The 13856-nt window shown below is 40.0% G+C and overlaps 1 protein-coding gene across 2 annotated transcripts in view; it reads left to right on the top strand.

The window, feature by feature from the left end:
- Positions 1-13425, top strand: part of LOC132122218 (outer dynein arm-docking complex subunit 2-like) — a 54799-nt gene extending 41374 nt beyond the window's left edge. Inside the window, exons 17-20 of one of the 2 annotated variants that reach the window (XM_059532212.1) lie at positions 892-1006; positions 4106-4294; positions 4509-4730; positions 12137-13425. In XM_059532212.1, coding sequence (XP_059388195.1) covers positions 892-1006; positions 4106-4294; positions 4509-4730; positions 12137-12250 — 640 coding nt within the window. In that variant the 3' untranslated portion in view covers positions 12251-13425. The remainder of the gene's footprint in view (positions 1-891; positions 1007-4105; positions 4295-4508; positions 4731-12136) is intronic. The other variant, XM_059532211.1, reaches the window with a different exon arrangement.
- Positions 13426-13856: the final 431 nt, after the last annotated feature.

Below are 13856 nucleotides of genomic sequence, written 5' to 3'. Positions count from 1 at the left end.
TGCTCCTAAAGGATTTAATGGCCTCTTGGGATAGCGTCTCCATGTTACCATGCTTCTCAAACTGATTTATTATAAGGATGGGGTCGGGGGTACACTTGGCGTTAAGATGGATCTGACCAGTGCTCAGCTCGGCCTCCATTCACTGGCTCCCCCCTTTGCAGCGTGGTTTAGCAATTATGACAGCATTGAATGTCGGCCTTGTCGCTGGATGCACACATGGGAAACAGGTTACATATTATTTATACCTGACAAACGGACCGCACTGAAGAGTCATTTTCCCGTTCTTCCCTGAGCCTGACTACATCCTTTAGTAGAATCATATCCGCAGCATGAAATACAGCCTGTTCTTAAGTAAACCTCACTCAGAAGCAGTGAAATATAGAAAGACTTGTCTCTGAGAATATTTGACTTGGAAAACGTACTTTCTCTGGGTTTTTTCCTCCTCAGAGTCGCAGACAGGAACCGAGTTAAACGGTGCGCTCCGTGCAAGTGTGTGTGAATGTGTGTTTGTCCACGGTCTGCTATAAATATCCGCACGGACCTCCTTAAAGCATTGTACGGGTCAGGCCTCGGCCAGGCTGATTTTAATGGAGTTGTTGGAAGGTGAGCAGGGGGTACCGGCGTAAGGGACTGAGCAGGTGGGATGTGATGGGAAAGCCATGCTGAGCAGCTTTCTGATCTGCTACTGGAATGTTTTCATCATCACACCAGGAGGGATAGTCTGCTGCAAAAGCCAAACTGAATCCTGGGAAAAACAGACATGTTGGGAAAACAAGTCATGAGCTTACACTGTACATTGCACTGTAAACTATGTAATGGGGGGTGATAAATCAGGTTGGTGTGACATCTCTCAGTGTCCAGAAGATACAAGTTGTTATTCTTCTCTCTCAGGATAATCGATCGTCTTGATGGTGTACGTCTTCTTTGGTCTTTGCTGAAGAACCCCAATCCAGAAGTTCAGGCCAGTGCTGCCTGGGCCATCTGCCCCTGCATTGAGAACACAAAGGTATGTTTAATTATGCCCAGTTTCAAAACAGGTTAATTTGTATTTTGCCATGTTGAAATGACGGTGTTTCAATAAACACAATAGAGAATCCTCATAAACTGAAGTGCTATTGCCATTGTAGATTTGCAAAATCTTGACTAGAAAGATGTACAAATTGGCCAAATCTAATGCCTTTGTGGTATCAGTGCTGAAAGAACACAAAGAAGCTTATTCTTGCAAACTAAATGCACATTTAACCTAGAGCGCTGCCCTCTATATGATTAACTTTCTGCTAATCCACAAGTAAACAAAGAAATCACACGTTCAGAATTGCAACATCCAGTATATGGACAAAGCAGTTGGTTTCATCTATACATAGGATATAAATCTCATACCTGGCACAGAGCAAGTCTGCTTTCTTGAGCCTCTTGTGTAATGCATTAACACAAATGCATTATTGTTCCTGTAGTAGATTATCAGCACAGTTGCATATACAAGAGCATTGTTATATAATGTATGTTTTTTTTTTTATAATCTAAATCAAAAAGTTTTCTGCTTCTTCCAGAATTTATTGTCTTTTCCTTTTCTGTGTAGTCCCCTTGCTGTGATGTGTCACTAAAACAATGCAGGTTCACTTCAAGGACTGCAATGAGTCAGCAGCCCTTAGTATGTGCATTCAGAGAGAGGAGAAGTGAGAGTTGGTGGCAAGGGCTATGTGAAATTACGTACCCATCCAGACCAGGAACCTGATCGGCCTCACAGCAGCAGTTATTTAGATAAAGGCCCATGTGGATTGAGTTAGTAGCTCCATGGCCAGATTTATGAGAATCATGCTCGAGGAACCGCTTCTGGAGATTTCAAAATCCTTACCAGTGCACAAACACGTGCTCACAGCTGGTGGTTACTATGAATACTCTAATAATTATTAGCTACTGTAAGATAGATTAGCAGTGTTGTCTGCTTTAACAGGGACCATACTTAATTAGTCTAAATAATTAAGGTGTGGTCATTTGATGATTTCTGTTAAGTTTTGTTACAGAGGAGACCGAATAAAGTCTTTCTGGAGGTTCTGCCAGACTGCTTTGAATCAAAAACACCTTTTTGAGTACATTTTCTTATTCTTTCCTTGAAATACATTGGCTTCTTAAAAGTCTAACACTGAGCTGTCTGTCAGCCTGCACCAGTGACACTTGCGGGCATGATGAATCGGCGGCAGAGACTTTCAGTGAGAAAGGTAACTCTGATTAGCTGTTCAGCTTGGTGAACCAATACACAAAAAAATGGAAATGATGAAAGCAGATAAAAAATAAATCAAAGAGGACATAGAAAGAAATCGACCAATATTCAAAGAAGCTTTGTAGCGAATCCGTAGTAAGGCCAAGCACTGCTTTGTTTATGGTTTGCATATTCGCAGTCCTTGGTCTTCCAGTGAATACAGGCTACTGCCACCTGCTGGTATGGAGAGTTATTTCTTCTCATGCAGGTGCAGAATATATGTGATAGTTGGTCGGTGGATATAATATTTGTGGTGTGTTCAAGCACAACCAGAAGCAGGTGATGTGAGGAGAGACCATAATCTTCTTTTGTTGCTTATGATGTGTGCTTTTAAAGTAATTTATAATTTGTTGAGTGAAATTTCCAAAATTTTCTCTCTCATATTCACACTCCCAGCATATTGTTCTTCCCCTTTTCTCTCTTGGACCTTTTCCTTTCCCTCTTTTAGCTTGGCTTACATTGGTTTTTGTACACTGTTTGTGTTTCATCCGTTCTCCCTCTTTCTCCCTCACTCTTCTTCTTCCCTCTCTGCACGTCTCGCTTCGTGCTGTGTTTGCTGATGTGGAACTTAGTTGGGGATGTTTTTGTGGGCCCTGGGTTGAAAGGGTTCCTCAGTGACCCTCCGCAGCTGGTGGCTCTGCCATACTTCCTCTTCTGATCCCGCTTCTCTCTCTCTCTCTCTCGCTCGCTTTCCCAGTGTTCATCAGTATTCCTGTACTGCCATTTCCTGTGTGAGACACACTGCAGATTCCTCCCCTCTCCTCCCTGATCTCTGCCCAGACACACTAAACACAGAGCTCATCTTTTGGCATCACTTTAGAGGCTCACCCTGCTCTGTACGCATGACCTGCTCTGGGTCTCCTCTTCTCTTTCTAAGCCTGTGGGGTGGAAGGCTGATTTCTGCTGTGCTGTGTACAAGGGGTTTATTAGGGTTAAGCTGTGTTGTGAAATACAGGGTTATAGAGGGACAGACTTTATTGTTCTCAAGAGAACCACACAGGACTGTACTTACAAGAGAGTCAGGGACTTTAGACTTTGTTCTCTAGGCTAGGAGACTCCAATTCACACAAATCTGAACTCAAGTTATGGTTGTGTCATGTTGTTCATGACCAGAACAGAAGCAGCAACCTGTGGTACTCCATAATCATTCCTTTTCATTGCAAGTGGCATCTTTATTCAGTAAAAATAGCAGGTGGGAATAAAGATTGGTTTTTTTACTGAACGTTTGGCTTCATCTGATTCCAAAGCCATAATGATATGCCTCTGTACCCTCAATAAAGATATCACTGTACTATTATATAATCATTCTAAACAGTCTGGTGCCATGCTGGCATGCTACATACCCTCTGGCACAACTGTACTGAATATAAAAGAGTGCCTAAAGTTCCCATTTCTGTGCAATATGTGGGCTTGTGTGTTTTTAATGCCCACTGTTGTACTGTGGTTGACCTCTACTTTGGCATGAGCTTTCATGTGATCTGAGGGAGAAAGCTCATCCTCCATCATGGTGCCACCAAGCCTAAAACAAGCCCTGCTTTATACACATGCACAGACAGGGAAAAATAACAAATGTTCCTTTTTTTCAGCCATAATTCCTCTCTGAGGTGAGTATATTCTCTAGGTAGTGTGGACTGACTGAGTTTGACGTGTACAGGTTTCATATGTGACAGAATGAGTACAGCCTGCGTCTCATCCCAAAGCATGCTGGAGTGTCTCCATGTATCATAAGAGAAATGTGGCTATTCTCAATAGTTCAATGAATCAGTGAATGATTTATCACACGATAACACATAAAAATAAATGTTTTCGCAATTCATGACATTTTCTTGTTTTCTCTGTGTTTAGGATGCTGGCGAAATGGTGCGTTCCTTTGTGGGTGGTTTGGAGCTCATTGTTAACCTGCTAAAATCACAGAATAAAGACGTGCTGGCCAGTGTTTGTGCAGCCATTGCCAAAATTGCTAAAGATGTGGAGAACCTGGCAGTTATTACAGACCATGGTGTGGTTCCCATGCTGGCCAATCTCACCAATACCGTAAGTGCTGATCTAGTCATGTTTCACATTGACAAATTCACTTCTCTGAAATTATAAGCCAATCAAACACTAGACACATCATAATATTTATGTACATTATCTATTACTAACAATGTAACCGTATATTCAGTTGTAACCATACTAAAAATGTGTATCCATCAATGCTCTTTTAATTGGGTTTTCTCTGTCTCCCTCTCTTTGTGTGATTGTACAGGGGGATGATAAGTTACGGCGGTACCTGGCAGAAGCCATCGCCTGCTGCTGTAAGTGGGGGAGTAATTGTGCATCATTTGGGGAAGCTGGAGCTGTAGCCCCACTGGTGCACTACCTTCGATCAAAAGACACTTCGGTGCACCAAGCTACAGCCCGGGCTCTGTTTGAGCTGTCTAAAGACCCTAACAACTGCATCACAATGCATGAAAACGGAGTAGTCAAGGTACTGCATGATCTAATTTTTCGCATTTCTAGCTGAGAGCTTTCTCCAAAGTACAAGCTGGGTTGGCATATGAAAACATCACTAATAAGCTTTTAGAGGATGTATTTCAAACTATTTTTGAGCAATGAGGGCAGGAGAACAAGGCATGTTTTCTTTTCTTCTTTTTTTTGAAGGGGGTGGGGTGATAGTTTTGAAGTGGGGGGCGGATGTTAGAGCGTTTTCTAACCATCATGGGAATTCAGCAGAGCAAACAGCAGTGTGTATACTGCGCTTCGCTCCGCCACCCCCCAGTTATATCCTGAGCCCTAGCATGCCAGGGCTGCTGAGCATTGGAAGGCTGTTGCGTGGGGAACGGTTGCTCAGCAAGCTGCTGGGAAGAAGGAGCAGAATGTGATTGTGGCATGACTTTGGCCAGGACAGACTGGTCTGGGGTGACAGAACACTGCTGGGATACTTTCTGAGTGGCAGTTTCTGGAATACACTCAATATGGTGCTAAAAAAAAAGATACACGGTATGTTAGACAACAATGCCTTACATGGTCTTTAAAACTTTCCGTAATAATTGCTCAATTTACAAGTAACTAAACGGATTTATGTGTTAGGTGTGATGTAGGTTTTATTGTAGCTCTTGCAGGGTTATTTAGGGAAAACTGCTCTCCGCTAATGCCAGAAATCAAGCATTTCAAGATGTGGCTGTTAGAGTGACAGGTCTAGACTGCAGCAGCTCAAAAGAAAGCTAATGCATTTTATTTTAGAACTCTGTAATGTCACTTGGTGATTAGTATAACCCTTAAATAACTATTCCTCTTTCAGAAAAATGTGCAAAAATTGTATAGTACCTTTAGGGGACAGCTTGTCCCTTGAGCAGTACCCTTAAAGGGCCATTTAAAGATTCATAGTAGTAACTTAAGGGTATATAACTGCTAAAAGGTACAAATATGCACCTTTTAGGTGTGCATATTAAGGTTCAAAGTTGTCTTTTTTTTAAAGGGTCATGACATGAGAAATCAAATTTCCCTTGATCTTTTGTACCATCCTGCAAGTTACATAACTCAAAACGTCCTACTCCTAAACAAAGCATTTATTTAATAATGGCTTGTTTAGTATCTGAGGGACAAGGTGGCATCACCGGGGCGCAGTCGTTTGCATTAACACTGTCTCCAGAGCAAGACATCAACGAATAGTTCTTTCCTATGCAGTGACATTAGCCAATCATAACAGTGGTCGATTACTGAGAACCTTAAAGGACACACCCCTTAAAAACTTTCTGTGTTGTTTCTGTGAGAGTTTCTGAGAGAGGTTTAGAATGAGGGTTGAAGATCATATTCCCTCATATTTATTGTTTTGTTCGAGCAAAAAACTTTAACATTAAGCAAACCTCAAGTAACATATGAAAATTATAAAAAAAAAATCCATGTCATGACCCCTTTAAGGGTACTGTCCCAGTGACAAGATCTCTAAATGTAAATTTTTTTCACTTTTTTCTGACACTGAAAGTCTAAGAGATCTTTTATATAGACTAAACCAGAAACCTCCATGAACTCAGACTGGCTTCAGCATAGACTCATTATACTCTCTACCTGATGACTGTGCAGTTAACACTAGTGAACTACGTATTCTTCAATAAAAGATGATATTTTATTTATGTACTGTAATTCAGTTTGGGAGAAAAAAACATGTTTTGCCAATATTCAAATTGAACCACATTTCACTTTTCCCAATCTGATTTTCACATGAGAAAACTGTTTGAGAGCTCGTACATACAGTTAAAACACTTCCCCCACACCCCCAATAACAACTGGATAATAAATTATGAGAGTGGTTGTCGTGTTGCAGTTGCAGCCAGATATTTTTTCCCATGTTCCTTTAATGGTGTGCTGTAGTCTGATGTGCTGGTGCAGTGAATGTGGTTCAGCTCAGCCCATAATTGGAGGCTGGACTGAACTTTGGGTGTTCCAAAAGAGTAATGTCCAATTTGCAAAAATCGTTAAGGCGAATGTTTTTTTGTTTTTTTTCTTGCACGGTTCAAGCAATGACAAAAACTGGACAGCTCAGTGTTTGTGTCTGTGTGAATGCTTGTGTCTGCATGAGTTGCACAATCCAGCCTTCAATTGCGCCCTCATTACCTCTTTAACTTGTTCTCACTGGCATATTTGCTGCCTGCACCTGAACAACCACTTGCACAGCTGTCATTTAAAATGATGTACCGGCTATTGCGACAGAAGACATGTTAAAACAATATTTCCTACCATTGTAAACGGGTTTCGAGAGACAGTTTATCAGGGATGATGTCTACACTCCAGTCTAATTTATGAAGGGGTGTAAAACTCAAGACTGCCTCTTGCTATTATTGCAATCGTATTTCAGAGTCAAAAGCTCTTGTACACCCAACAGCTAAGAGCTGTAATGATTTCCTCCGCTCTCTCTCCCTTTCCTGCTTTTGCATGCTGTGCCTTCTCAGACTTATGTTCTGTCTGTAACTTTGCAGTTCGACGTTCTTAATGGTGTAGAACTCAGTCCCCCAAGCTTTAGCAGAGGAAATTAAGCAATGAGAAGAAAGTATTTTACACTGGAAAATACATTAGAGATGGTCTCTGCACCCTCCAGCCTCTCCAAATTCTGCCTTTACACTTTTTACACAATTTATTTAACTCAAAAACAACTTTTAATATTCCATTTGAATATTTCATAAAATATGAAAGAGCATTTTAAATTGGTTCTGAAACAAAAGCCTTTTATGATTTTACAAGCGTGTTACACCTCAAAAAACAGACGTATGAAAGTTCAGCCCATTTGGGAACTACTATGGCTAGGATTGCTGATCTCTGAAAGACAGCGTTCAGCATGTTGAGTGTGTATGAGGGTCCTGTAGCCTGTGGTAATTAAACACACACTCCGTTTGATTTGACATGTATGCTCAGTATCTCACAGCTTTCATTCGGATGTGCCTCGTTGTGCCTGATGCTCAGAAAACCCTTTTCTTCCAGGTTCTCTTTCCCTCCAGCACACCACCACAGCTTTGCAGATTGTTTGTTGAAACCATAAATCCTTGCAGACAGCTTTAGCCTGATTTTTCTGTTAAAGAGCTCCTTTCATTGGCAAAAATACCTTTGCGAGACAAATTACAAAATACGAACGGTAATTATCAGCCATTTCCATCTTAGAGGATTCCAGCTGGTGTGAGTTGCCAGATCCTGGTATGTTTTGTGCGGCTTAGACTGTATTTTTTGTGGACCGCAAACCTGTGTTTGTCATGTGTGAAAGTCCTGTGATGCTACTTCTGTTTTCCCTCCTGTCCTATTTATGTGTTTAAAACAAACCAGTATGCGTGCAAATGTACAAAATATGAAGGAGAGATGTAAAAAGAGCATGATTTAGCCTCGACCTGTAGAAATATTCCATACGTTTCCTTTTAGTCATGGTCTGTGTGTAGCAGGTTGAAGCTGCTGTGGATATGGCAAGCAGATGACGTCCTTATACACACTCAGTCTCAGTCTTCTCTCTTTCCCTCTCTCTCACAGAGCTTTCTGATCTAGCTACTGTAGCATGTGTCTGAAGTTTGGGGTGTTTTATGTCTTGAAACAGCATGACTCGACCCTCCGTTTCGTCTGAGGTGAGGAATGCAGGCTATCTCAGGTGTAAGAGTAGAAAAGGGTTTAAGAGATGCGTGTAGATAACATGAAAAGCATTCTTTGCATGTTTATTGAGGAATAAGAATAAAGAAAACAGGAGGGAGAGCCTGGAAAAGAATAAAACAAAGAGTAAGTGTATAGACCAAGGATATCCTGAAAGTGTATATGGGAAAATAGTAAAAGAGAGGAAGAAACATATTTTACATTTTCTCATAAAAAGCATCAATATAGATTTCCCAATTCAGTTCAGTTTTGAGTCGCAAATTCTTGATTCAATTCGATTCCAATTTTTGATTCTGTTCTGGCCATATTTAAGACCTAATGGCCATTTGACTTTTTAATAAATTTGGTTGCTGCTAATATGTAAATTATACAGGTCATGTTTCAGACCAGTGTTGTTACTGTTAAATGAAACTAAAAACTTGTAAAAGTTGTTTTTGGTAACAGAAATTAAGGTGAAATAAAACATATAAGATGGAAAAATTTGGCAGCTAACTGAAATAAGTGCTAATTTTTTTATTATAAATTAAACAAAAGCTAACAATAGATAAAAAAAACTCAATAGACTTACTATTGTTCTAATAAACTATTGTTAAAATGAAAAAAAAAAACTGTTGCTCAAGTGGTAGAGCATTGCCATAGCAAGCGCAAGGTTGGGGGTTCGAATCCCAGGGAACACATGTTATTTTTTTACTGTTACTCATTAGAATAGGTTCAACCTTCAGACTAAACTGGTCACACTTTTTGATTCACTAAAAAAGAACCAGTTCATAGGAGTCATTTGTCATGAATCAGATTACACTGATCGTGTTGTGTGCTTTTGTGTGCAGCTCTCAAGAACAATATGTCATTTAGGGGACAAGCCATTTAGAAATGGGTTCTAGTAGAACATTGAATGGAGAAGAAAACTGGAATAAGAGTAATATAAGTAAAAATGTAAAGACAAAAGTGAGGGCAGAGGACGGGAACAAGTAGAGGTATGTGAACGGGGGGGTTTAACCGAGATTGAAACCCTCTCCTCAGGAAACGGCAGCTTACCGCTGCTGCACTTAACACCACAACACCTACATGCATGGCATGTGTGTGCAAGCGTGCGTACATGTGTGAGAACTTACATACATGTGCTTGTGCTGAAAAAGAAGCCTGGGAAAACATGCTTTCACTCTACCTTCCTGGAGGTCAGGATCCTCCCGCTCTTGCGGCATTTATGACAGAAGAAAGTCTTAGAGGCTCTGATTCATTTTTCAAACATGAGGCAAGTTATCATGTTACTGAGGTTTGGGAGTATTTAACAAGTGGACTATTATAGTCTGTTCAGGAACCAGCTGAGAGGGGCAGGGGTAGACAGAGAGCAGTGCTTATCTGAGGCTCCGCTCCAGGCCCTAGGAGCCCCTGTTTGGCCACGGCTGAATAACACTCTATGAGCTCTGGCAAACGGTGGCTGACCCTGTCGCGGGCATCCTCTGACTGCTCACAAAAGCAGCTTGTCTGAATGTGCTGGCATGTTGCTGCAGCCTCGTGTTTGCATCCGTTCGAGGTGTTTTGGGATCTATTTTAAAAACGGCAAATCTGGAAATCCAGCTGAACATGTTAACTGATACATTCATGTGCTGGAGAGAGACTGCTGAAATTATGTGAAGAACCTGGAAGCGATTTTAACAAATAAAGACGAGGAGGGATGTTATCGAAGCTGTTTTTTTTTTTTGTGCAAGTCGGTTCAGTTCAGGAATCCGGTGGAGCTCACAGATAGAATATTAGTCTTTCCAACTGTTTATTTCTCAGTATTTAACTTTTAGCAAGGAATTTTGGGAATGTATTGCCTCTCTGTGCCTTGGCTTAGTGTTGTCTATATAAACTTGGTGCATGTGTGTAGAACATGAAAAGAGTTAAACAAATCTGAGCCATAAATAGATCTCAAATCCACAAGCGATGACACAGTTTTAGAAAGGATTTTAAGGATGTACATTAGGTTGGTAATACATTGGGTATTCTCCTCTAATGCTCACCCAGAAATTTCTATCATAATTTTTTCACCCTCATATAATTTCCAAACCCTTAAGACTTTGCTTATCTTCTGAAATAATTTTTGTCCATATTTTATCTGTGCAACCAAAATGTTCACGCTTCCAAAAGTACAAAAAGACATTATGGATTAGACATAATCCAAGACTTCTGAAGAAACGTTATCACTTTGTCAAATTAACAAATTAAATTTAGTATTTTATTCACATAAACATTGATCAATACACACACATCGAGCACATCAAATATTGTAAACATACATAGAACCATAAACAAATATGTGGCCCAGAACCAAGTGTCTTAAGTGTCAATTTTATAAAAGATTTATACGTCATCTGAAAGCTGAATAAAGCTTTCCATTGATGTATGGTTTATTAGGATCAGACAATATTTGGCCGAGATACACCTGGAATCTGAGGGTGCAAAAAACACTAAATATTGAGAAAATTGCCTTTAAAGTTGTCCAAATGAATTCTTAGCAACTGTATTACTGTTTTACTAATCAAAAATTAAGTTTTGATTTATTTACATTAGGAAATGTACAAAATATCTTCATAGAATATGACGTTAATATCCCAGTGATTTTGGAATAAAAGAAAAATCTATAATTTTGACCCGTACAATGCTTTTTTTGGCTATTGCCAAATATACCCCAGGGATTTGAGACTGGTTTTGTGGTCCAGGGTCAACTATGATTCTTTCGTGCTTGCTTGACTTATAAGAATTTCAATCACATTCGTTATCGGCTGTAACATGAAAATATTCTTTGACTTACAGCATTGGAATCGGCCAGAATTTTGAAACTCTGAAATGCTGAATAAGTGATTTATTTGAGTATATGTGTGACAACATGGCCTAAATGTGCTGGCATAAACTGGGTGAAGCTCAATGAATGACCTTCTATTGGTACTGCAGTGAGGGGCACACACATACCAAACAGATTTAGACTGCCCATTGTGCCAGTGTGTTTGTCCGCCGTTTTCTTTTTATTTAGATTTAGCCACTAATTTTTCTGTCTGTCTGTCTCTCTCCCTCCCTCGACAAAGACAACTGTATTATAACTTACCCACAGTGTGGCATTGGCACAAACTCTACCCCTTAGGTTTACTTTGTGTGACTGTATAATAAGCAACTCTCATTGTAAAATAAAAGAAAAAGCTTAATATATAGTCTGAATGTTCCAGAAATTGGTCTTTTTTTCGAGTCCGGATCAAAAGAAGCAGGATACACAATGCTGAAGTGGTGGGATCTGATATGACCTTTGATCTGATGGAGGGTCCAGCCAAACTGTGGTTTAGTACATGGCCAAATGTGCAGGGCTCTACAAAAGAAGAATTTCAAAACAACTACTCAACATATTCATTGCAGTATCAAACACAATTCCTGTAATACACTCACTCACATATATGCTGTGCCATATTCTCACTTTCTTCCTCTTATCTAGCTTTCGCAACCCAACTAAACACACCGATATGTGAGTTAATGAGCCGGCGCAGTGCTGCTGCCATCCAGTAGGCAGCGAGCCTTGGCAGCCGCAGGAGCTGTAAACTCCTCTGGCAAAAATCTGCAGTGTGCAAACAGTTGCATTTATAGCTTAATAACAGATTAGATGTCTCCTTCAAGCCCCAGGAAAGAACTGCTGTAAGAGGCCTTCGTGAATGACTGTTATTGTAGCTATGCGGTTTTCGTTCTCTCTAATGAAAGGAGAATGTTGGCCAGTGTTATCATTTCATGTTCCTCTCTTCTTTGCAGCTCCTGCTCATCATGATCGGATCCACGGATGAGATTCTGCAGGAGGCAGCAGCCAGCTGTGTGGCCAACATTCGACGCCTGGCGCTGGCCAATGACAAGGCTAAATATGGGTAAAAGTGACCGCATCTTCCTTCCATCTCACCCGCAGTCGGCAACAAATGAGTTACTTTGCCCACTCAATGAGTATAAATGGATCAGCTGTGATGCCCGATGTGTGTTTATTTATATTTTACTTCAGCTCTGTAATAATAGGAAGCATTTAGCCGAAGCTAAACATGTCATTAATTAATTTGTTGGAGTCTACAACCCTGAATCACCCTTGTCTCAGGTTTTTTCCTCAATTTCCTCATCGCAGCATCTAATTTAACAATAACAATAAACGCTTTCTTCTCCTATGTGTGTAGACGCCAAATGTTCCACAGTTTACATTCTCTGAAGTGGTTTCAAGCATGAATACAACACATTCACGAATGCAGCAGGTACAGTTGTCCACACGTCTGAGAAACAGGCGCATCTGGTGATGTGACTTTTGTTTAAAAAGTTCATGCAGCCCTGTAATTGAAGACTGCTTGCTGATTAAAGCAGAAGCACTCACCATATTTTCTTCTCCTCGCTTTCTCAGATGCTTACAGACACAATAGTTTTTTCAGGCCTTATAATGACCACATACACACAAAAAAATAAAGCAACAAAACACACTCACATACATGGTTTCAACCAGACAAAGACAGTCCCATTAATGTGAAAAATTGCTCATAAATTCAGTCAACAGTGACGTGAATGGGCAGAATGCTTGGAGAACTTGGAGCAATGCAGTAGCAGGTCCCTTCTGCACTATGAGTAAATATGATTTTGTGCGTAATTGACGTGCAGCAGCTCCCTGATGAGATGGAGTATTTTGTGTTATTATTTGTTATTGAAAAAATATGGTGATGGCTCCTCTCAATGTCCTCATTAATTCTGCCTGTTAAAACTAGGAGCGAGTATGAGGAAAATGAGACCACCTCAACAGTACAGCAGCAGCGTGCCTTTTGCTCAGACAGCCCCATAAAATGTAATCCTTAAAAATAATCATGTTTTATATTATCGGCACCAATCCAATGTCCAGATATAATGAAAGCAAAACAACAAAACAAGCAAAGATACAATTACGCAAACCTGTGGAACAAACAGTGGAAATTTGTCATATAATGACTCAAATGTCAATGCTGCACTGTAAAAAGTGAAATTGTGAAGTTAAGTTCCACTTTTCATATTTTTTACCTGATCTGAACCTGATTCTTGATTTTAGTTAGTGTATCCTACTGTAGATTAGTGAAGTCAACTATCCTTTATTCTTATGATTAAATAAAATCAGTTCATTTAGATTAGCAGCATGGGTTTGTCTCAGTGGTCCTGGCTGTTATTCTGAGTGTGTGAAGATACATAGTTTGCTTCCAACCTCATTTGTGAACAATATTCCTGATTCAGAGGGTACACATCCGTCATTTTCATTATAGATTACAGTGTTTACCTTATACAGAGTGTCAGAATAGATAGGAAATAATGTTAGTAGTCTATTGAGCAACAAATTTAAATGGTTTACAGGCACAAGGTTGGATATTCTCCGTTTTATGAGAGCGAGGCAAAACATGAAAGTTGTATAATAATAATAATAATAATAATAATAATAATATATTATAAATATATAAATATGTCCTGCAATTATTGTAGGTACAAA

This window comes from Carassius carassius, chromosome 40 (assembly GCF_963082965.1).
Source record: "Carassius carassius chromosome 40, fCarCar2.1, whole genome shotgun sequence".
NCBI classification, from domain to species: domain Eukaryota; kingdom Metazoa; phylum Chordata; class Actinopteri; order Cypriniformes; family Cyprinidae; genus Carassius; species Carassius carassius.
Note: the sequence above shows the minus strand (reverse complement) of the source record. Positions and strands in the feature narration are given on the sequence as shown.